The sequence below is a fragment of the Tyto alba genome, unplaced genomic scaffold (assembly GCF_018691265.1).
Source record: "Tyto alba isolate M040663 unplaced genomic scaffold, T.alba_DEE_v4.0 Super-Scaffold_1000006, whole genome shotgun sequence".
Taxonomy (NCBI): Eukaryota; Metazoa; Chordata; class Aves; order Strigiformes; family Tytonidae; genus Tyto; species Tyto alba.
Genome location: NW_024881272.1, coordinates 5,812,028 through 5,835,617, shown reverse-complemented (window position 1 = coordinate 5,835,617; position 23,590 = coordinate 5,812,028). Strand labels below are relative to the sequence as shown.

The following is a 23,590-nucleotide window of genomic DNA, read 5'->3' as shown; positions in this document are numbered from 1 at the left end:
GATGCCAGCTGCCAGAGCACTCTGCTGTTACGACCACTCTCTAAACCTGGCCGAGATTAAAAAGGAAAATGTCTGAGCTTTGTGCCCTTGTAGTTAATGTCCCTTGTATAAATTTTCCCCTAAATATACTAAAAGCCTGGCTCATAAAGCCAGGAGGGACCCTGTCCTGGATCTGACGATTGCGGCAGAGGGTTTGGCGTAGTTATGCTCGCAGCAGGCAAAGGATGTCGTGGGTACTGCTGAATTGACCATTGCTGCAGTAGGGAGGTACAGTGGGAAACATGAAGACACTGAACAAAGACGAAAAGCAAAGCAATGAGAGCAGAATTATTAACCACAATAGTTTCCTTCTTCCCTTATACCCCCCCCCAATCCCTGTCTCAATATTTCAGTAGTCAGCTTTGCCAAGCAGATCTCAGAAGACTCTGCAGGCTCATACCCCTTCAGTCTTGACATTGTTGCCAGTGGGTGTGAAAGCCATTAGCCAAAAGAAAGGAGAGATCTGCTTAGTGACAGAGGGTAGCTTTCTACATTAAAGCATTGACATGGTGCCAGTCACACAGTTATTAGAAGTGGCACAGCTCCATGTCTCTCCTGCGGGTCTCTCTGTGGAATGTAGATTGGCAGCAGGTTGAATGTTAAATGGTCACCACTCAGCAGATGCTGATTTTACCTACTGGGAGAAAAGTCCCTTTCAGCAGAAACATTTGCAAAATATTTGCAGCTCTAAATATGTGCTGGGAGATGGAGATTTATCCCTGGTTTGCTCTTCAGCTTCTGAAGACACCTTGATCCTCATCACCACAAACTGTAGGTTGTACAGCCGATGAGATGTTTCCCTCTGCTTGTGCAGGCTGGGCTTTTCTGCATTGTTTCTTCCCATCTTCCAGCTTGACGTGTATAGTCTTTGTTTCTTCTGCTCCCTGTAGACGTATGAATCATTGCTTCATTGCTGGTGCAGCAAAGCAGTTGGCACCTTTGCTCAGGCAGTACGCGTGCAGCATTGCCTGCAAAGCAGGCTCACCAGCCAAGAAAGCAACTGCAGGCTCCCATGTTGTTCCAGCAGTGATTTCAGTGCCCACACGGCCCTTTCAACCACTAAGTGCAAAGCCAGTGTTTGAAAAGTGAAATCCAAGAGCTGGTTCTGAAAAAAATTAGCAGTGATCTCTGTTGCTTTACCCTCGATATCTCAGGCTGCTTTCAGGGTAATGGAAATGCAGGGTTTCAAGCTGGGGACCAAGGACAGCAGCGTATTTTAGTGGATTGCTGTGAGATTGCGTGGCTGTTGGGCATCACCTTGTATTGAGGGCTGTGTTGTGCAGAGGGAGGCACGTTCTGTGGCCAGTGCTGGTGCAGAAGGAATGCAGTCTGGCAGCAGGCACATAGTTTTAGCTCAGGGAGCATGACCACCCTCTGCATCAGGGAGCCTTGTGCCTGTTTCCACGCCTGACCAGCACAGCTATTTTGTGGTATAAATGGCTGCAATCTCTGCCAATGCTCACAGTCAGCAGAGGCCAGCAGCAGTGAGCTTTGAGGCCGGTGCAAGTGGCACCATGGTGCTGTCGTGTGTGCTGGTACAGAGGAGAAACAGGTATGTTACTCCCTACTGTCTTTATATGTCTTTGAAGAGGCAGGAGAGAGCCTTACCTTGAATGCCTCCCAGTGAGGACATGGGATGGTCCCATGCCCCTTTGTCTCTTGGTCTCGGGGTCATCTTTGAAATAAGCATGTGTTAAAACACCTGTAATTTGTGAAGTCATTGTTGGAAATGCTTTAGCCCTTCATTAAGGTGTCTGGTTAACTGCGCAAACAGGATACCACTGGCAGCCAGGCTGGTTTTTCAGGTGAATGCATCACCATCGGAATGGTCTCTAATCGCCATCGGAATGGTCTCTAATCACCGTAGGAATGGTCTCTAGCCTCAGTTCATTTCCTATAGCCTCTCCCTGCCAGAGGAACCACCCTTGCCAAGCAATCAGTTCCTCTTTGCTCGGGGTAGACAGTTCCTAGAACATCTTTTTTGGGTTCAGCCTCTTGAAAAAGCTTTCCCTGTTTTGAAGGAGTTAAATTCTGCCAGTCACCTTCTCCCTGAGGACTTTTCAATATGAGAAAGTCTGGTTTTACTTTCCAAATGGAATTTTGTATTCATCTGTTGTCGGCACTTGTCTCTTCCAGTTTGCTCTAAAAAACAAAACTAAACAAACCCACACACAACAAAAAAAACATTTCTAAGTGCATCATTGGGCCATCTTCAATTTGCAGTCTTTGGTGCAAATTAATTCTCTTAGTTTTCCTAGATAAGATTGTTCTAACACTTCAGTTGTCAAAGGAATAACTCTGCTTATATTGTTTAGATTTTAAATAAGATTTTTGGTGATCATAGGTGTTTCTTGGCTCCGTGGATTGTAAGTGGCAAAACAGCACTCAAAATGGCAGAGCTAATTTAGGATGTTCCTCTCTCTCAACTTGTACATCTTACTTTGCATCCATAGGAATAGCTGTCAGTGCAGGAGTCTTTCTAGCTCAGTATTGTGTCTCCAGTGGCAGGGAAGAGTGAATGCTTAGGGGACAGAGTAGGGTAAGCATACAGTGATAATTTCATATATTTTCACAGAGTCTGTGGCTTGGGGGCTTCCTTGAACCATTGCTATTATCTTTGCAGTCCTGGATTTTTCTTTGATAAATTTCTCGCATCCCTCTTTGGAATCTTAACCTTTAATGCCAGTGGGAGTTCTGTAGTTTAACTGTGCATTTGCTTTGCACTTGCCACAATCATTTCATGTGAGAGCCTATCGTTCTTGTGTAATGAGAAACAGTAATTGTTCCCCCAGTTACTTTCTCTGTCCCGCTTTTGACTTTATTGGCTTCCTTGATTCTGCCTGATCACTTCCTTTTGAGACTGAGAAGTTTAATCTATTTAATCCTACCCCATTTAGAAGCTGCTCGGTAACTTTGCTCCTTGACATTCTTTGAATCATTTCTAGTTCTTCCTTCTTCCCTTTCAGATGGAGTAGCATGTCTCTCAGTGCCCAAGATGTAAGTACAATATGAGGGTTAATGAAGCAATATAATGATACTTTCTTATTTCCTCTTAAAAAAAAAAAAAAAAAACCAAAACAAAACAAACAACACCCTCCTTGTTGTTTGCCTTTTATTAACTACTATTGAATACTGCACTGGTGTTACAATAGAGCTGTCTGTAATAACTCGTGAACTGTTTCTGCAGAGGTAATAGCTAGTTCGGAGCCCATCGCTGTGGATTTAGACTAAAGATTGGTTTTCCACATGTGCATTACTTGATGTTTATCAGTGCTGAATTTCATCTGCATTTTTTTCACCCTGTCACTGAGATCCTTTTGTAGCATTTTACAGTTAGCTTGTGGTTTAACAGACTTGGATGCCTCACTCTCAGCCCGCTTCCCCTGTTCGTTTGTGTGAGCAGAACAACCCAAGCCCTTGCACAGATCCCTCAGAGACTCCAGGGATCACCAGCAATTGTGCAAGCTGGCTGTTTATTCCTATTCAACCTTTACTTTTGTAACCAGTTATCAAGCAGTGCAAAGACATTCCCTCTTGCTCTATGACGCTATCATTTAATAGCCTTTGGCGAGAGGATGTATCAGAAGGTTTTTGGAAATCCATATGAACAGGCATCCCCGCTACTGTGAGGGGTAGCCGTGCTTGCCTGCATAGGGAAACAAAGCCTGGTGCCATCCTCCCTCTGCCTCTCACAGAGGGACTGCTCAGTTGCCTCATTTTGCAACAAAACGAGTAAATCCTATCCTGGAGTAAACTTCTAGTTTATCTACCAGATCGTTTGGGTGTCATAACTTGGACGTGGGTCCTGTAATGGGCTGAAACATGCTGAAATGGGTCTTCCGTCCTCTTACGACAAGGCTCACCTTGGCTGGAATAAATCACCCTGTCCTGAGAAAGGTTTCTTATAAAATGAAGGCCTGAACTTAGGTGAAGGCGGAAGGTGCATTGAAGTTGTCTGCTGTGTTTGTGCTCAGGTTAGGAGTTGGCTTTGTGCAAGCTGCATACCAGCCTTGGAAGAATTGGTAAACTTCCATCTTCTAAATCCATTTCTGCTGTTCCAACCAATTAAACATTAAAATGAGCATCACAAATAAGTGTTCATTTATGGGTCAATAACTCTGTACTATGTCTGTGACATGGCTGGCCGAGACAATCCATTTCAGTACAGTCCTGGGCAACCCGACATCTTCAAGTATGTAATTGCTTTTATAGGGAAAGAGAAGTAATAAGGATAATGTAGCTATCGGGCCCTGACTCACTAGTTCAGAAACTTCCCCTTGCCAATCAAACTTCTTCGGTATTCAACCCATTTTAGGCTCATTCCAAAGGCATTATGGTGATATCAGAAAATACCCTGATGGATATATGCGTTTTTTTCCAGCGTTAGATGTTGTTACCTTCTTGAAGATGCTCGGTTTTGTCCACCAGCCAATTAACTATCTGTATAAAGAGCCCTCCGTGCACGCTTTATGGCAATAGACAGGGTTGCCTTGTCCCCCTCCTTTCCTTTCCCCCCTCCCCTATTATATATATATTTTCTCAGCACTATTAGATTATTAAATGCTTAATGACTATTCCATTCCTGCTAACTATACTTTTGATGAGCTGCAGTAATAAAACTTTGTAACAGCAAAGTGTGTGTCTGGTTCCTTTATAGGAAGGGCACATTTGGGGAGCTGAAGTAATGGGGGATAAAACTCAATTAATGAATAGAAATAAAAAGAAGTAAATGAGGTAATCAAACTCAGAGAAATTAGTATTGGCAGGTTCTGAATGATGCTCTTGGATGAACAATCTTTCAAAATCCTTCCTTGTATGCTGCTGCCGTCTCTTTATTTATTATTAAAATAACATGATCCATGAGGCGCTCGGGGTGACTCCCAGCCTAGCTAATTCTAATTAATCCAGTCAGGGAGAGCAGCAGGGTAAGTGGAGCAGTCTATCGGATTGAAATTCATAACTTAATTGAGGTCAAAGTCCCGGGTTGGGAGAACAAAAGTCTTTCGCTGGGACCAGGCAGATCAATAGCAATAAATATCTGGCTTGGATACAAGTAGCTTATAGTGACGGATTATCTGACACTGGCCAGAGGTCTTGGTCTTGTTCAGGGCAAAGTCCTGTGGCATATACAGTGTAGGGTGGCTTTTGTCAATGTTCCCTCCAAAACCCCGAAGAACCCATAAAGGGCTCCTGGGAGCCACCAAGGGAGGATGCCCATAAAGAAGTCCATGTGAGTCATGCTGAAATTTGGATTTGCTTTCTCAAGGTACGGGTCTCTCATCGGTAGCACAAGGGCATGTGTCACATTAGTGCTGATGGAGGTTGGAAGAAGTTGCTCAGGCTTACAGGAACTTGGAGCTAAATCACAGCTTGTCCAGAGAAAGACCTTTAGGATCGGAGGAAGCTGAGCAGTGGATTGATGGGCTTTACGCCAAGTCTGTATTTATAGTATGTTTACATAAGAGGAGAGAGGAAGGTTGGAAGAGGGAAGTGTAAATAATCATTAAGGTAGATTTGCAGTGTGAGAGAAACCAGCAGAAGCAGAAGTGGTCTCTCCTGTTCTTCAGGAAAGCAGTCAGTGTCTTTGCTCTGACCTCCAAAATGTTGTTCATAGGCGTGTATATGTGCTAGCGATGGCTGGTCTCCGAGCCCTTACCCCAGCACATCATGACTTTGGGTGTTGGCTACGACACTGACCCCCTAACTCCTTAAGCCAGGGTAAGAAGCATGAAGTCCTAGCATGAGACCTGTGGTATTGCACTGTACACACAGCCTTACCCTAGGAGTGGGTACTGGAATACTCGTCAATACTAGCAACTGGAGAGGCTTCTGTGAACTTTTAAATAAGTAGGTACTTCAGCTGGAGTTCGATATTAAAATGCAATCTTCACCCAGTCTGTTATTAATGTGATGTTTATGCAGATTCAACTGTTCTGCTCATATCCTCTTTGCAGAGGACAAATACTGCTGTGGTCAGCATTCGATACATCCCTGATGGATGTTGTTCTGCCAATGTACTTCAACACAGCTTGGAAGAGAGATGGAAACCGCAGCTTGGACGCAGCCAGTGACTTAGTCTGACATACCTGCTCCTCCCATTAACACTGCATAAGTCTGAAGCATCTGTTAATGTCTGACTTGCCAAAAATGTTCAGAGGATCTCTTTGGCTCCGCTGTTCAGGTTTAAAGGTCTAGGCCAAACTCCTTGACTTGTCACCTTTGAGATTTTACCGTAATGAGCAACTGCTGATACTTCTGTGTGTATAAATGGTTGCTGTATTCTCCCACCCTTTGGAAACTGGCTCTGGAAAGCACCTCTTGCTTTCTGCTGCAGGACATTTGCTTTGTATGGACAGAATTTAGCAAACAAGGCAGCTGTTCAGTACATATATATATACTTGCTATTATTGCTATATTACTACATAGTAACAGTATATATATCTATATACACAGTATACATATATACAGTATGTGTATATATGTTATACTATATACTACTTTCCTCATTCATGTCCCATTTACGGCACAACCTCAACCTCCTCTGTTTAAGTTGGTGGCCTGCCTCTCCAGGTTTCTGTTGCATTTCTTGTGCATTCCTGCTTCCTTGCCCAGCCTGGACGGGAGCAAAACAGAGTTCCTGAGGCTGTTGAACACTTACAGTTGCAAATAAAACTGCATTGGCAGCTGTCGTTTACCCTGTTATCAGGGGGAAAAGAGGGCTGGGTAATTTATTTTGTGTGCATATAAAAACTAACAGAAAAATCCCAATGTACCACAGTGCTGAACAACTAACTCACCACTTAAACAGTAAAATGCCATGAGCAGCACGTGTCCTGAATGTACAGAACTTGGAGATGGATATTTCCATTTAGCTTGCATTATGGCTCTGATAAGATTTAGGAGAAAAAAATTTAAAATATGAATATTACCATTTTTTTTCCTCTTCACAGAGACACACCTGTGATACAGACCCACAGTTTGAAATTTTCAGAACCAGCAACTGATGTATTTTCAAATCCTTTCGCTAAGCTTCAGGCTCTCCCTGTCTGGTAGTGGTGGTAGGCTAGTTTTATTTATTAGTGAGAGAATTTGCTTTATTTTCATCTGAGAGAAATAACAGGATCTGTCCATTCAGTGCTGGGTTATACACAGTTATGTATATTATTAAAAAACATAGCGGTAGATGTCTGGATCTGTAGAATCCCTGTTGATTCTGTGAGGGAATTCCTTTTATGGCTCTTTTCAGAATTGAGTTCAGGTTTCTAATTCTCCAGTTTTGCTACAGAATCCTGGCGTGACCTTGAACAAGTCACTTGATTTCTTCCTGTCTTGGTTTCCCATTTGGGAAATGGTGGAGCAAATAATCATTTTTTATCTCATGGCTATAACAAGATTATAAAAATATGGTAGTTCTAAGATCCTTAGAAAACTGATCAAATGAAATTAAACAGATCTTGCAATCCGGATAAAATGAGATGAAACAAGCATGAAACTATTAGTGAAAGAAATGTTTCTTTATCTTCTACAAATAAAAATGCAAAGTGATTAAGTGGGTCTTTTCTAGCTATTAGCAATAACAGCTCTAGCCAGCTGACTTCTGTCACCCTTGAAAATTAATTTGCAGGGTACAGTCTTGAATTTAGTATGCTTACAATAAATACCCCTAAAAATGTTGTCACCTTCTCTGATGCATGATGTTACTGCTGTGATAGTACTGCAATTACTTGCCCTACAGATAAAAAGTGGCTGCTCTAAATGAGATGCTCTAACACAATGGTTTGCAAATTTCTTTTAATTGATTTTTTTTTTTTTTTTTTTCCCCCCCCCCCGTGATATTTCCTTCCTTTACGGTACATCCAGCAGCATTTTTGAGAGGCAGAGGAAGGGAATGGGAGCAGCGTTTAAGGTTAGCCTTGTCCGAGACTATTTAGGAGGTCTGGCTTGTAGGATGCACCCGCCCGGGGCGGCCGTGGCTGTGCAGGGCCGGGTGGCACCGGGACGGAGCCGAGTGCCCGGAGGTGGCCGTACCTCGGGGCAGCCTCTCTGCCGAGGCCGACCGGCCACGCAGCGGCACGCCGGAGGAGACGCCGCGCGTCCCTGCTGCCGGCAGCGAGGCTGGGCACGGTTAGCGATGAGCTTTGCGGGCCCGTGAGGTGTTGGGAGCAAGGGGGAAAGCACCGGCCCAAAGTCTGTAGGTCTTTTTCCTTCCTTGGCTCGGTGGTTGGATGAGAAACATCAGCCTTTCAGCGTGGCCCTCAGAGCAAGATAGTGATTAATGAACAAAACAGTAAGGAAGGAGTTTTGATCAGTCGACTCTCCCCAACACAGAAGGAAGACAAGAGGTGTATTTCAGAAAGCAGTAGCTACAGAGAAACCTTGACATGTGCGTGGACTCGGCCAAAGGCAGGGTTACCTCTGTGCAGGAAATTTCTTTTTTTTACACTCAAGTTTTATTCATGCTCAGGCTGTGAAGATGAAATCTGAGTCACAAGCCAGGTCTGCAAAACCCACCTGGTTACCTTCTCTGTGATGCCCTATTCCAGGTACCACTGTCAGGATATTTTCAAGCAATGCTCACAGATTACATGGTAATTTGGCTTCTGAAGTGGTATGAAATTGAGCATTGCACTTCAAATTTCAGTGGTCAGACTCAGAAGAGATTTGTAAAGTTAAGGCTCAGCAATTGCAAATGATCAATTTTTCATAGCTTAATAACCAAGCGCTTGTTTTTTGAATGACGGGAAGTGATCATACACACCCTCACCTCCAGTCCTAATTGTAAAGTAAAAGAGGTTAATTTAAACCGTGAAGGCAGTTTCGATCTGGATATTTCACAGCAGCAGGAAAATGCAGAGCTATGGTGACTTCAAATCATTAATTTTATTTCTCAGATGGAAAAGTTAAGCGTGAATGTGGTCAGCTTGCACTCATCAGCTATTAAGAAACAACTCACTAAGCCATAGGAGCCCCGTCACTTGGGATAAACCACAATGTAAAAACATTATAAATGTGTATTGAGTCTAAAATTTAAGATGATATAAACTGTTCACTTAAATCTGGTTTAAATCGTTGGGGTTTTTCTTTTTTGCCTATCAACTCAAACGTTGCTCTTGTGCACATGTAAATTATAATATGAAACATCTCTCTGAATTTACCTAAGAATAAGCAAAATTATAGAGGAATTGTTTTGTTTTACCTGGGGGAAAGGAAAGCCCAACCTGAGTAGAAAAGAAAGTCTTTTCAAGCTTTTAAAACGTTTACTGAAAACCCAGATTTTCACTGCTCTGCCCCGTTCTCTCCCTGGCTGCATGCGAGCAGTGAATGCGACCGTGGTGCCTTCCTGTGCGCCAAGCAGGGCAGACCTGTATGCTGCCACATAGATCACGGCAGGTTTAATTTTGCCCTCAGCTCTTCTAGCTTATTTTGTCTGTTGTAGCTAGCAGAAATGCCAGTCAAGGCATCAAGCAAGAGCAAAGACCATCCCTATCCCAAAGAGATCATCTTGGCATCAGATGCGGTGCAACAGGTAGTGCAAATGGAAAGGTTGAGTGAATGGAAGTAACAGAACAAAACAGATCAGCAGAAAAATTGTATTCTTGGCTCATTGCTTCCACAAGTAATGCCAGACAGCAGAGACACAGAGGGTCATGGCAGAAGTAGTGTTGCTGAGTATTTAAAGGATAGTGAAGTGTCATTACTGAGGACTTCTGATGGAGGATAAACGCATGAATTCGCTGCTTAAGGCAATGGGACTTTTGTTGACGTGTCTCTTAGGGCTGATATGTCCCTTTCTGCAATTAGTTAAAAAAACCCCTGCAAGTGTTGCATTTTATCAAGTCCTTTGGGAGATAAATTCAGCGATGGGGAAGAAATGGAAGACTTTTCATAGAGAAAAAGAGAAAATTGCTTCATTTGCATAGGAATGTATCACAGCTGTACCCACTGCTGAAAATGTTTCCTCTTGGGATAGGGTGGTTTAAAAACACAGTCATCTGGCTTCAAAATTGCTTCTGCCTTAAGCAGACAGTGGCACTAATAGTGGCACTGTATTTCTGGAGGGGTGATGCTTTCAACCTTGTGCCCAGCTACTGAAACCACCTGGTACAGCACTGGTCATCAGGATGTCTGTCATCTTCCAGTTAAACACAGGAGTTTGCTGCTTCTGAACTGAGACTTTTCCCTGACTGGGGAACTGTTGTCCAGATTTGCCAACAACCCATCTTGTTTAATATGACTGCTTGTTAGCTCCTATGGTAGCAACTCCTGCATCATCACACAGCATATAAACATCCAATTTGGTGCTTTTCAGTCACAATTTTGCCTTTGAGACGCTTAGTTTGTAGCTGGTGCTACACTTCAGCGAGTCAGCTGTGTGTCCTGTGAATCTGAAGTTGTAGCTAGTCACAGATGGTCCAAGAGATCAGAAAATGCATATAAAATTACATTGGGGGTGTCTGGTGTGCTTTTAGCAGCACTCCTCATTTTCCAAATACAAGCAGATTAGTGGTTCCTTTATCATGTTTGCTTTCAGTGTGTTATGCAGGAAGGATTGCTACAGCTCTGGAGAAGTAACAGGAAAAAAGGAGGGTTTTTTCATGTTTTGGTAACTAAATAAATTCTCCTGAAAATACGAGTTCTAGTTATTGCCACCAACTTTACATCCTGCTCTAACCCTGAGGAGTTATATTTGAGATGTGGTACCAGGACATACCCCCATTGCTGCGGTGTCTCGGCCAGGCACAGTTTTGCCCATTGTCGTCCATTCTGACAAGATCCTTTTTCCTTCTTCTCTTTTTAAAATAATCAACTACTTTTCACATCCCTTTCTCTTGTGTGTCCCTCACAGATACTGGACAGCTAAGCTACAGGTCTACAAAATGTTAAGTGGTTACCGTTGGGCCTTCCGCTGTCAAAGTCTGTTGGAGTGAGGCAGCTAGGTATTCCCAGGAATGAATCCTTCAATTTTCCTAACATCCTAATTATCTGATATCCACAGCTTTAGCATCTGATGGTTTTGCATCCAGTTACTGGGCATTGCTCCATTCTGCTGCAACAGCACATGATTATAAGCAGCAAGGTGCGTTACCATGCACTCTCTTTGATACCATTTAGGAAAAAAAGAGAAATGCAGTAAATATTTGATCTTTGGCACTGAGGGTTTCATTTTGCTGCAGAAAAAATCCTAAGCAATGTTTTAGTGTAAGATTCAGAAGGTTTCAAAGAGGCATCAGTTAAAGCTGCCTGCTCTGTGATAGCCAACAAGTGGATCTTTCAGATGTCTGAGTGTTCCCTGGAGGTTCACATTATTAATATCTGCCTTATGACAAGGTGGCTGTGCTGATGCCAGGTTTTTTTCCCAGCCGGCATGATTAATTTTTCTTTCGTTTCTTAATATCTCTGAGCCAGATGCTTCTAAATGTCCTCATAGGGGTGTAGTGCTGTTCTTAAGCGCTCCTCCTTCTCCCCCCAGCCCCCCACTTTCCAACTAATTCTTGCAGTGGCTCAAGAGATGCATTTTGTACAGTCACAAAAAGCAAAACTTTGGAAGCCTCCTGAGGTGATGGACTTGACACGTGCAAATCTGGCCTCCTCAGGTTCCTGGTGGGTTTGAAAGCTTGGTGCCAGGTAGTCTGTCAATAATGTTTCCCATTTCAGAGTGTGCTTATTTGCCTAGCACTTTACAAATTATATCCATGCAGAACTGCTGAAATGCAAGTATTTCTGGTGGGGAAAATGACAGTGGGGTGTTGAACTGACATTCTGGAGAAAGAAAAGGAAGTTTTGGCTGAAGAAAAGGAGGCACACTGATATTATTTATGGAAAGTGCTGTGGATCTTCAAGCACTGATTTTAAAAGCTTCAAAACATTGTGGTGCTGAAAAAGGTATTTATTCTGCAAATAGAAATTAATTCTCCTTCAGAGCTTTCGTTCCAAAGTGCAACTGCACAGGCTTAACTTTTACCAGCTCAGAGAGCAGACCTTAGCAAATGGCTTGTTTCCAAGGTGTTCATACTTTTGCCACATCTATCCACCAGTTTCCTTCAGATACTAGATTTGTGGGTCTTCTATATTTATCCTCAGCTGTTTTCAGTCATTAGTGCATTCACCTGCATCTCAGGGGATTTTTCCTGGAAGAAGCAAAACCCAGAAACAGAACTGTTAGTGGTAAATAGATGAGGATTTAGTTGTTTATTTTAATGTGTGTTAATACTGTATGTGAGAGGTAGATCACTGGATTTAATGATGAAAGTCTTAATTTAAGAAGAATTTAAGAAAACAGTGTTTCTCAGTTTCTTACAGGTCAGGCTAAAATCTCCTTATATCTATTACGTTCTACTGTATTTTCTTTTTTTTTTTTTTTTGCAATTTAACAGTGAGGAAAGGTATAATATAAAGCAATGGATTTGCTGATGCAAATAGAGCTGTAATTAGGGGAATCAAGTCCTTACTTCCAGTCTCTCTTTCTTGTGGGAAGATGAGGATACGAAGAATATCCTCAGAGTAAGGATACTTTTAAGAGCAGGACTCCTACGGCTTTCCTTTCCGTAGTAGGTAGCTGGTCACTTAGCTGTGTATCAGGCAGCCTCGGGCAGCCCTTTAGCCCACAGCAGCATGGAAATTAAGTTAAAATTAACCTGAGTTTGGAAAACAACTAGCACCACTTTATTTGTCCATTTAATTGAATTATATGACGCTGTGTAAGTATGCTGACCCGCAGACGTAAATTGCTCCACCCTACGCATTTCCCTCCTTAATTCTTTCGTGCTAATGGAGCTGATGGAGATGTTGACTGCACACAGAGAGAGAGGGAAAAAGGCTGGAAATAAAAGTGAGGCTTCCAACCTCATGCAAACCTTCCTCTTTGGTGAAATGCTTCTGAGTGTCCCAGCTGCACTAACTGTGCTGTGATCTTTGTTGCCATTAAGCTGATTATATCCGCTGAAGGATTCGTCCAACTAATCCTGCAGTGCTGCAACTGGTTGCTTTATATTTAAGCACAATTTTTTTTTTTTCCTAAGAAATAAAAGTCAGTTTGACTTCACTGTACTCTCAAAATGGGTCAGACTGTTACAAGGACCCACTTTTTTTAACGTTTGGTTGATTAATACAGGAACATAGGACACATTAATGGGCTCCACGTATTAATGGACACACTCAGTTTGGGAGAGGTCTCCACAGGCATTAGGGCTCGGCAGCATCTGGCGTGATTTTGGGTGGATGTGCTGTGAAGGTGCTGTGCTGTGCTATTGCTATACCTTTGGCACTGGAGCATTCTGTGTTTTGCCCGTGTGGGCATACCATACGGGCAGCAGCTTTGCATCTAACAGCAACTCTAATGAGAGAGATTCTGACAGGTTGGATTGATTTAATTGATTTAATAATCAATTTAAATCTAGTTATTGGTTATTTTTCTAAGGAAAGGTTGATTTTCATTGGTTAGTAATCATTAAAATATATTAATTTGTAGCCAAATATAGACTTTATAGTAAATTTAGCTCTGTTTGCTAATCAGATACACAATGTCTGTCCATGTTTACTTAATTATGTATTTTAACCTAGTTTATTCACATTCTTAATTTTTACATTTGAATTGGGCTAGAACACAGCAAATTAAACGTTTCTTCTCTGCTAGACTATTAGGTTGTTTCCATTCAGATGTACTTAGACACAAGTGAAAACCAAGGGGTTTTTTTTTTTAATTCTTAAAAGGAAATTTTCAAACACTTCTTTAAAGTCTCACTATAAATATGATGTGTTTGGTTTTGGAAGGGGACAAATAAATAGAATTTTCTTTGTATTTATGAATAACTTCTTAAAGGAGATGTTGTCTGGCACATTCTGGTAGTCAACTTTCCTGCCCAAGTTTTGTTAACAAAAAACCAAAGATTTTAGCATCAAAGTGAAGGAGCAACTGGAGAAAGGTGAGGCTCAAATACAGGCATTTTTCAGTTTTTGATAAAGTTTTATGCTCTTTTCCTATGTTGTCAGTCGCCTACTCTGAGACTTTGGGCTTCACTTTGGCTGCCTGAGCAACACACTTCCCTTATTCCAGGCAAACTGAGGGTGGAGAGAACACACTGTGTATTCAGTGACAGAAATTATAAAGAAGTGTGCGTAATGCATTGCCATGATTTTTCTGCAGGGTTCTGCACTATTCTTTGGATGTCATGCCTTCTAAAAGCTGTTCTTTCACACATAGTGTGTAGTTACCACTCAGATACTTTTAACTTTCTGCAGTGCTCCCATGCTGCAGATATGGCTGTCACATACAAAAGCATATGGTCTTTCTTTCCAATTCCTCAAGATGCTAGAGCTAGTAGATCTGTTTATACTTCGTTTTTACCCATTAATAGTCCAAAGCTGGTCTAATACCTCAAAAGAATGGTTACAGGAGTTTACAGAGTGACTTACCTGCCCAGTAGTTTGACTTTCTTTAGAGAGTAGGCATCAGATGTATGCTGCTTAAAATCGTGCATTATTTTTCATTTAACTGTAGTGATTCAATGAAATCATATTCTGTTGGGATATCGCTTAGGTTGCCCTAACTTCAGATATATTAGGGAAGTATTTTTTATTGTAGCAGGGGGGAAAAAAGATTTTTAATTTTATCCATCCTAGGCAGTGGTTACCTTCGTTCCATAGGAACTTCAAAGAAAGAGTTTATTCCTGATTACGACTACAACTTTGCATATAAGCTTTAAGGTCCCATTAAAACTGGTGGAACAAATGATATTAATTCCTTGGGGATTTTTGTCTTTAACACTTCATTGTTTAACTGACCAAAACTTGTAAAGCTGCCCGTGAGTGGTCCTTGGTAAAAGCGGAACAAGACTGAAGATAACCCTCCAGAAGGCACGTGCCAAGGTGGCTGTGGTGGGTCTCCTTAGCAGCTGGAAGAGATTCGGTTCACGGTTCTCAACTTTTGGCTCTTCGTTATTTTTTTTCTGCCCAGATTATTAAATGAAGGCAAGACTAAATGTAGGTGAAGACAGATCTTACAAGAAGAGGGAAGACCAAGTGTGGAAGAGGACAGCACGTCCTTACAGGCACAGCATAGTGCTGGGAGCTCAGGGTCCTGAAACTAATCCTGGCTGTGGGCTGCGTTCCTTCTGTGACCTTGAGTCAGTCAGACAGTGGGGGCTTTTATTGTGTGTCTCTGTTTCTGTAACTGACATGGGAATACTATGTGCATATATCCCTGGGTCTTGCCCAGATTAATAAATCAATATTTGGAAAGTAAGCCTTGATAAATGCTAACGGTATTAATACATCTACTTGAACCTTGCACAAAACTTTGGGAATGCGCCTGCATTTCTCTGTGCGAGTGGCTGGGATACGTCAGGGCCCTGGGCTGGGGTGGTCAGCAGCAAGAGAGACCAGTTTGGGTCATTTTCTTCCTCCTAAGGGACTGCCTGTAGCACATATCTGCAAGAAGGTCTTGAATACAACTTTTCCACTTAACATGCTCCCCCATCACCCACTGTCAGCAATGAGATTAAATTCTGTGCGACTGCAGAGGACGTTGCATGATTAAAATCCTCTTTTAGAAATTAATATGTACCATCGCTCTATAGTACTGTGTCTCTTCTCGGAGAAGGGTATTGTCTCCTGAGCACTCAAGGTGTGAAAAGCCACCAAGCAAAGCTATCTATCTTTGAATTTTATGCTGTTGCACAGTTGCTCCGATGACAGCTACAACTGCGTAAAATCATAGGGACTTGGGGACTTCTTCCTCCAGAGGGTCACAGAGATGTTGGATAAGTTTTGCAGAACAAGCAATAGAACAGCAAAAGGAGTGTTTGAGCTAGAAGTCGTGCTTACAGCAGAAAAGGTTTCCTGTGGGGGAAGGATGGTCAAAGTCCGCATTCACCTATGCATCTCCCATAACTGGGTATTCTAGAAGAAAACAAACAAACAAACAAAAACAAAACAAAAAAAAAACCACACCAACCACCAAACACTTTGCCCCCAGATACTTCACAGCTTTTCCTTACCTTGCTGCCTGTACCAGCCCAAAATACAGTAATCAGTTCATTTGAATATCCAATTCAATCTTCATTAGGCATCAGACATTGACGCAGCCTGCTCACAGAAGAGCTTTCCTTACATAGACACATGCTCTTGGTAGATATGTTCAGGGCTGCTGCGTTCAGTACCAACTAAAGCTCTTGAGCCATCATTTCCATTTTGCTTTAGGTGCTGGGAGGCTTTGTGGCATGACCAGGAGGTGCAGTAGGTTGAGTTATCCTCAATGGATTGATGGTTTTCTGGAGGAGCTCTTCTGGAAGCAGCTTGATATTTGAATATCCATATTTAACACGGCTAGCAGGCTTGCTATTGCTTTGAGGAGGGCTGCAGCTGGCTCTGCTGAGAAGTCTCCCTTTCACCTCACACATCCTCAGTAGCTGCTGCACAAAGCAGCTAATATTAGCAAGTCCCACAGGTGCTCCCTGTTAATAGACACATGAATGTGATTTCTGCCAATTTAAATCCTGCAGTGAACTTGGTGCTCTGAATCCCTGTTTCAGGCTTCAGGCCTCGTTAGTAAGTGCAAATACATTTGCTGGTGTGAATTATCCACCAGCTGAGAAAATGCTGATGTTGCCAGCTCACTCCACGGGGCTGGTGTCCCCACTCCTGTGGACAGAGGTTTGCCCTACCAGGATCTGTGGCTTCTCTTTAATAAAAAGCTCTCTTATCCCAGCCCTTGCCAGCTGGGATAGGAAGTGAAAATAGCAACTGCATCTTTTTTACAGCAATTAGTATTGTATTTTAGAGTTGGCTTAGTGAAGACTGAAGAGATGTTCTCAGGTTTGTTCAGGGCTCCTTCAGCTGCAAGAGGTTGTTTTAAGTCACTGTTAGCAGATGGGAATCAGTGATGAGGATGTTGATCTATTCCTCTTTCTCATTCTTCTACAATATATGAAGAAAACTTTGAAACTTTTTTTATTTAAAAAGGGAGAGGATTCATCTTCTTTAAAGACACAGGTCCTAGGTTTTTATCTGTTAATTTTTTTTTAGCATATATTTAGGAGTTCATAAAAATATGTATTTCAGAGGGAAGAAATCTCATTCAGTGGAATGATTTTTCATTTGAGAGTGTGTAAAATTGTGGCTTTACTTGCTGTTAATGTTTGCCTGGCATTTGAGTTTAAAACGCTCTTGTTAGAGCACTCCTCCCACACTGCCTTCAGCGGGTGACAGACAGCACTTCCACTCCTATTGCCAAGGCTTTCAAAGATCTCCTGTGAAATTAGGTTTTACCAGGTTAGACTTTCCTGGCTTTTTCTAATCTCAGAAGGCAGGATCTTGTGGCCTTCCAGTGCTTAAAGGGGCCTTCTGGAAAGCTGGGGAGGGACTCTTTATCAGGGGCTATAGGAATGGGATGAGGGATAACGGTTTTAAACTGAAAGAGGGTAGATTTAGGTTAGATGTAAGGCAGAAATTGTTCCCCGTGCGGGGGGTGAGGCGCTGGCCCAGGGTGCCCAGAGCAGCTGTGGCTGCCCCCTCCCTGGAAGGGTTCAAGGCCAGGTTGGACGGGGCTGGGAGCCCCCTGGGCTGGGGGAAGGGGGCCCTGCCCGGGGCAGGGGGGTTGGAACTAGATGGTCTCTAAGGTCCCTTCCAACCCAAACTGTTCTATGAACATTGTGAAGAAGTCTTTAAAAAATGTAAAGGTTCCAAATGTTTTTTTTTTTTTCCTCCATCAGTAAAAGCAAGCTCTTTGAATATTGATGTTTTTCTGGACTGTGTTTTCTCTGCCAGCCTCCCATTGTGTTTGATTCTCCTGTACAGTGAACTCCAAAGGGCTCCAGGGACATGGTTTCTTCAGATCCATTGGTGTCGCATATTTCTGTGCTTCAAGCAGACTGATCATGTCCCTCATTTTCCTAATTTGCTACAAGAGGGCCCTAGCTTATTGCTAGTGATTGTGCAGGAGCAGTGGGATTTAAAAGGAGTCCTATTGCATTCTTAAAAATTAATTTTGCATGCCTTAAAGAAATAGAAGTGTTCACGCTGGTCAACTAGGGTATACAGGCTAAGGGGTCCAGGTTAAAAAAGATTACATAGGTTGTAAGGCGGGCATGTGTCCAGTGTGTCAGGTCACGGGCTGGAGATGCACCTTTCCTGGGGGACTGAGGGGCCCTGAACACGCTGGTGTGTTCCCTGGCCTGCAGTGTGGGCTGGGAAATGAGGAAAACCCCGAGTCTTTTTTTCTAAGGGTGGGTCTGAAATCCCTGCTGGAAGGAAGCACCGATGTGCTTTTGTTTATTCCTCTGTAGCACTTACTCCCCATTTGTGTCTGAGACGATCTTTGGAATTACATACAATTCTGGCTTTGTATACGGTGGCTTGAAGGCATCTGTGTGGTTTTTAGACTATACTTTTTCATGTACAGACAATGAAGTTGTTGTCAGGAGCTGCAGACTGCTGCACAGGAGCTGCTCTCATCTCGTAATTCAGTCCCTGTTGTTGAAGCATATTCCTTAACTCCTGCTCTCCTGACCTCCCTGAATACTAGCTGCTGAGCCTCGGTCGGCTGAAGAGGGGCTGTGTGTCTTATTTCCCCTGCTGCAGCTCGAGCCACGGGAAGAGTGCCCCAACAGAAAGGCACATGGCATGTTCCCCATTTCACAGGTGGGGAAACCAAGGCACAGAACTGTTGGGGTTCAGCCACTGTTTATGGGAGAGCTCCTCTCCACGTGATGCTTCCCCTGTCTCCATCGGGAAGAAGAGCTGGAGCTAAGACTCTCAACACGGATGCTTTTGCCCCAGGGACTGAATTATGTGGCAGACTGGATTTGTGCCTGCTGCTTTGTGTTCTGAACGTGAGTATCTGCTAAAGCCTTTCCCTGGCTGCTGGCAGGCTCATGGCTTCCAGGAGCTCAGTCCTGTTTTTCCTTCAGAAAACAGAGGATCTGGGGGAATTTATAAGAACGCTAACTCCAGGCAGTCACGTGTTTTCCAAAATGGAATCTGACTTTCCACGGCTTTTAGCAGAAGGGTTGATTTGGGTCAAAATTCATGCAAACACTTGTGTAGACCATTTAACATTTAGTTTATGGACCTGTTAAGGCAGCAGGATAATCCCTTTAGACTACCCGTGTAATTCGTAGTGAATATTTATTTTAAAGTGACTTCAGTGCCCTTAGTCATTAGCAAAGGTTAGTAATGCGTCTCACAGCTGCCAGACTCAATACGACAGCATTTGTCAGTGGGAGGGTTTCTCCTTTTGTTTCATTTTTTTTGTTTGTTTTTTAACATTTCTCCAACTCTTGCCGCCTTAATCCCATGAGCTCACCTCGAATCGCAGGGAGCACATCCGAGCTGCCTTTGCCGTGTTGACTTCCACTTGAGCAAGGCGAAGGAGGGTGCCTAATCCTGGGCTTTTTCCTGCTGTCTGCCGAGGGTGTTGGGTACACAGCCTGCGTGGGCTGCCGGGGGGAGGATGGAGTACGCTGCGGGTTCAAGGACACACTCCTGCTTTAATGTGCGCAGACATGCTCCCGCTCGCTCTCAGATTGGCAAGGTTAACTCGGAGAGGCTGCAGCTTTTTAAACTGATTTGATTAGACCCACTACTTTATCCCATTCCCTCCCCCACCACTCGGCCCACCACCTCCTGATCCTTTTAACACAGCCCTTAGTCCAATAACCAGCCAGTCTTGATTATTTTTTTTTTTTCTCACCCCCCCCTTTTTCCAGTTTCGTGCTGAATTTTGACATTTTGTAAAATAGATTATGCAGCCCTACAGGGAAGATCAGGAGGCAGTGTCTTAGTCTCCAGACTGTGTTTTATTGTGACTAGAGAGGCTGGGATTTGACGCTTCCTCCTTGCTCTCCCCCTCTCTACTCCTTTCCCAACTCTTGGCGTGCATGTGTGGATTTGGGGACAAGAGGCTGAGGGCTCACGTGCCCCAGCTTGGATTCCCATTGCTGTCCAGTTCCTCCTCTCCCTGCAAAACCAGGGCTGGGGAGGGTTATACAGTCAGCCCAAAATGACTTAGCACCCCAGGTCCTCTTCTGCTGTGGTATGACAGTAAGTTCACAGTTTGCAAAAACAAACAGGGACAGCATGGATAGAGAACCCCCCTATCCTGTAGGAGGAAAATAATGGCATATTTTAGTAGCAGACGTTCCTAGTTGGGATCACTCGTGAGAGAACAGATCACCCATGGCTTCCAGTTTACAGGGTGGCTGACGAGTGGGATGGGCTTGGAGGGGCCAGGAGAAGCTGTTTTGGCATTAATGGTGACAGCAAAGGTGCAGTGGACACCAGCCCAGCCTTTAAAAGGTATGTGACCCTGTTGCTGTCCTTAGCAGGCGTGCTTCAGCGCTTTGTGTGCTGCCAGTTTTCAATCCTGGGCTCCGCCTCTGGTATGCAGCTTATGTTTGTCATATTAAATACTCCAGGGGAATCTGGAGCCTTGTGTACATAAGTGCCTCTTGCCAAGTCTCTCTAGTCTTCCTATAACGAAGTAAATAAAGCCTATAAATTACAGGCTCTCACAAAACCAGAGAGCCCCAACTCACAGAACAAAATAACTGGAGAGCGACCAGCACCCTTGAATTTTTGGGAATCCCAGGCTGATCCAGGGGAAGCCACATCTCATCTTGTTATCTCTTGCCTGTTTGTTTCACCAGAACTGATCGAAAGTGGTGTGGGCTAGCTGAGCAGCTCGGTGCCGGCGGGGACCACATCCAACAAACAGGACCGACCCTACAGAGTCACCCTGGTGAAACAGAATATAGACAATCCCCTACACACAATGTATTAAACCTTGACATACTGCATTACTTAAGAGGTCTCAGGGAAAATTAAAACCCTTTTGACTGGGTTTTGCAATGCGGGGAAAATTTTAGTGACATTTAAAAGGTTTCTCTTGTGTTCCTCTAATGGGATAAATAAAAAAAGGCTTGTTTTAGGCCAGCAAATGGGGGGACAATCCAATTTCCCTGATTCCATCAAGACACTCTTAAAGCATTAGCTTGTGCAGTTTTTTAAAAAAAACACAACAGACTGACCCCTCTGCCTGATGGCTTTGGAAAGTGTCCTGATGTGGAGGTATTTATCCTACACAGCATGCTTCATTGAGGCACTCCAGCAGTGCTCCTAAATATACTCCTTTGTTATTAAACTGTTTAGGAGGACAGCATGCACCGGAGGAAACACAAACACCAGTTTATTATTTACTGCAGCAATCCACACCGGGGCTGCGCTCAGAGACTGATGTGTGATGACATGCTCTTTAAATGTGGTACTTGGAAGAGAAAAAGGCTGGCATTAACTGGGAATGTTTCTGATGAAAGACCGGAACCTAAGCGTGCCCTTAACTTTACGGTTCTTAAGCATAATTTTGGCTCAAAATAAATAAAGATTCCCCCATGGAACATTATATTTGCAGTTTGTTTCCATCAATCAGAAAGATTAATGTATCGACACTTACTTCGGAGGGGGCTCTGGGGGTTGATAATGGGAGATACGAAGCCTTTCACCTCGAGGTCACTGGTTCAGCTCTGCCCCACGTCAGTCGCCACCACCAGTACCTGCCATCTGCTTCTCCCCAGCCGTCTGCCCGGTGCGAAACGGGCTGGTCCCAGTTCTGGGCGCTGGGGACAGATGTCCAGGTCCCGGCGGGCTCCCCGGGCTGCTTTAGTAGAAAATGGGACGGACCTGCTCAGCTCGGCCCCAGATGTGACAGCAGCCCCAGCCTTCAGCTCAGACGGAGCACCACGGGGGGAACTTGACCTTCTGCCGCACTTGGACAACCCGTGAATGGTGAACCTGTTATTCCTGCCCTGTGCAGAATAACTCATTCAAAAAGCAGGACATCCCTGAACATAAATCTGTCTGTTATAAAGTTGGCCACGATTCTCCCTGGTTGCCTCCAGCTCCTGCTGAATTTCATTAGGAGCACCTCTATTATACAGCACAAGGAGGGTATAAGTGCTGCCTCTAGATGTTGAAAGAGCCCTTTAAAGTGAAGATCAATTTTGCATCTCACTAAATAAGTAATGACAGACCAAACTGCAAGTACTTAGTTCAGCTTTATTTTAATAGTACTGTGGCTCCCTCAAGAAGTCCCAGTTACTGATATAGCTTGATGTCCTGAGGCAGTTTTCTCCAGACATTTTTCCTTTTTTTCTTTAGTATTGGCACTTTATTAATAGCTGTTTGGAAACCTGACTGTCTGTGAATAAGCAGTACCAATAAACCTTTTCCCTCTCTATTTATTTCTCCTTTCTTCCATCAAGAAGCAGTTCCAACGATCATAGACTGACAGGGGAGTTTTCAGAGTCTAACGTGTAGTGGTACTTGGTGGTGGGTGATCAAATGAAAGAGCAGCTTCATGCCTTATAAAATAAAAAATGGTAAATCAGTTACTTATAAGTACAATTCACGGAGGCTGCTAAAAGGCTGTTGGATGTCACAAAAAAAGCAACCCTTTGAGGTGATGAGACGAGAGCTTCTTAAGTCAACACGTGCAGTCGGCTTCTCCCTGGCAGTGGTCCACTTCGGGGCAGGATCCAGGCTCTGATGCCTTCTCTCTCTGGCAGACGGCTGCGAGTGTGCGAACGTCCTCTCTAATTCCAGATTAGCCACCAAGAGGAGTCATCATCCTTAAGAAACCGGCAGGCTTGGGAAGGAAAGGCTGTCTGGAGGCTGCAAGGCACAGCACTATCCTGAGATGCTTTGAGATATCTGAGCAAGGTCCCTGGTATTGGGTTTTTCTAAAGGAGAGGGAGAAAAAGAAGTGCCTTTCAAGCTGTGGGCCATGGGCCACTGCTACCCCGGTCTTCCCCAAGCTTGCCTAAATAAAATCCAGACCTCATTTCATGAGTTCAGAGAATGGTTCAGACCGCCTCAACATGGAAAGTTTGGATTTTGCAGTTGTCACGATACTGCAGCCTCCCTGCCAGTGCTCCGGCCACTACTGCAGGCTCGTGGGCATTTCAGCTGACCCTGTCTTTGTCTGGAACAGCAGAAATCAAACTTCTGGGTTCAGATAGGGCACTGCTTCAGCCCACACAGGGGTGGTTTCTCTGCTTTCTTTTGGATTTCTACATCTCTAATGGTCACTGGCTTGTTGGCTTTAAAAAGACAGTTTGTACGAAGAGGACATCCTGAAATGCAGGGTGGCAGCTCTGAGTGCACTCTAGCTGACAATTAAAAGCACAGTATCTCCTTGGCCACCCAGGGCTGGGCGTTCAAGCCTGTGTAGGAAAAGAAGTTGTTTACAGAGTCCTGAATCACTTTAAATAAATATAAGCCACTGTTTGCCTTGGAGTCAGAAAGTGCTCAGGTGAACTGAGCAGTGGCAGCAGCGCGCTCGGCTCCTGCTGTCTCCCGTCCAGCCTGCTAAATTTAGCAGCCTAATCAAGCTTCCTTCTCTCTCTTTAATCGGGTGGAGCAAATGGCACGTTGACTTGCTGGCTGGCGTTGGATCCGACCCTGCTCGCAGCATTCCCAGCCCCTCGGCAGTGTCCGGGGGAGCCGTGGGGGGGGGACCAGCATGTCTGATCGGCCGCCGCGGCAGCGCTTCCACTTAATC

General features: G+C 43.9%; 1 protein-coding gene across 2 annotated transcripts in view; it reads left to right on the top strand.

Annotated features, from left to right (window-relative positions):
- ACBD6 (acyl-CoA binding domain containing 6) overlaps window positions 1-23,590 on the top strand; it is an 88,464-nt gene that overhangs the window by 50,604 nt on the left and 14,270 nt on the right. The window contains exon 6 of one of the 2 annotated variants that reach the window (XM_042806750.1): window positions 20,682-20,863. The exons of the other annotated variant lie outside the window; for it this stretch is intronic. Coding sequence (XP_042662684.1) covers window positions 20,682-20,859 — 178 coding nt within the window. The 3' untranslated portion in view covers window positions 20,860-20,863. Of the gene's footprint in view, window positions 1-20,681; window positions 20,864-23,590 lie in introns of those variants that run through there. 2 annotated transcript variants of the gene reach the window in all.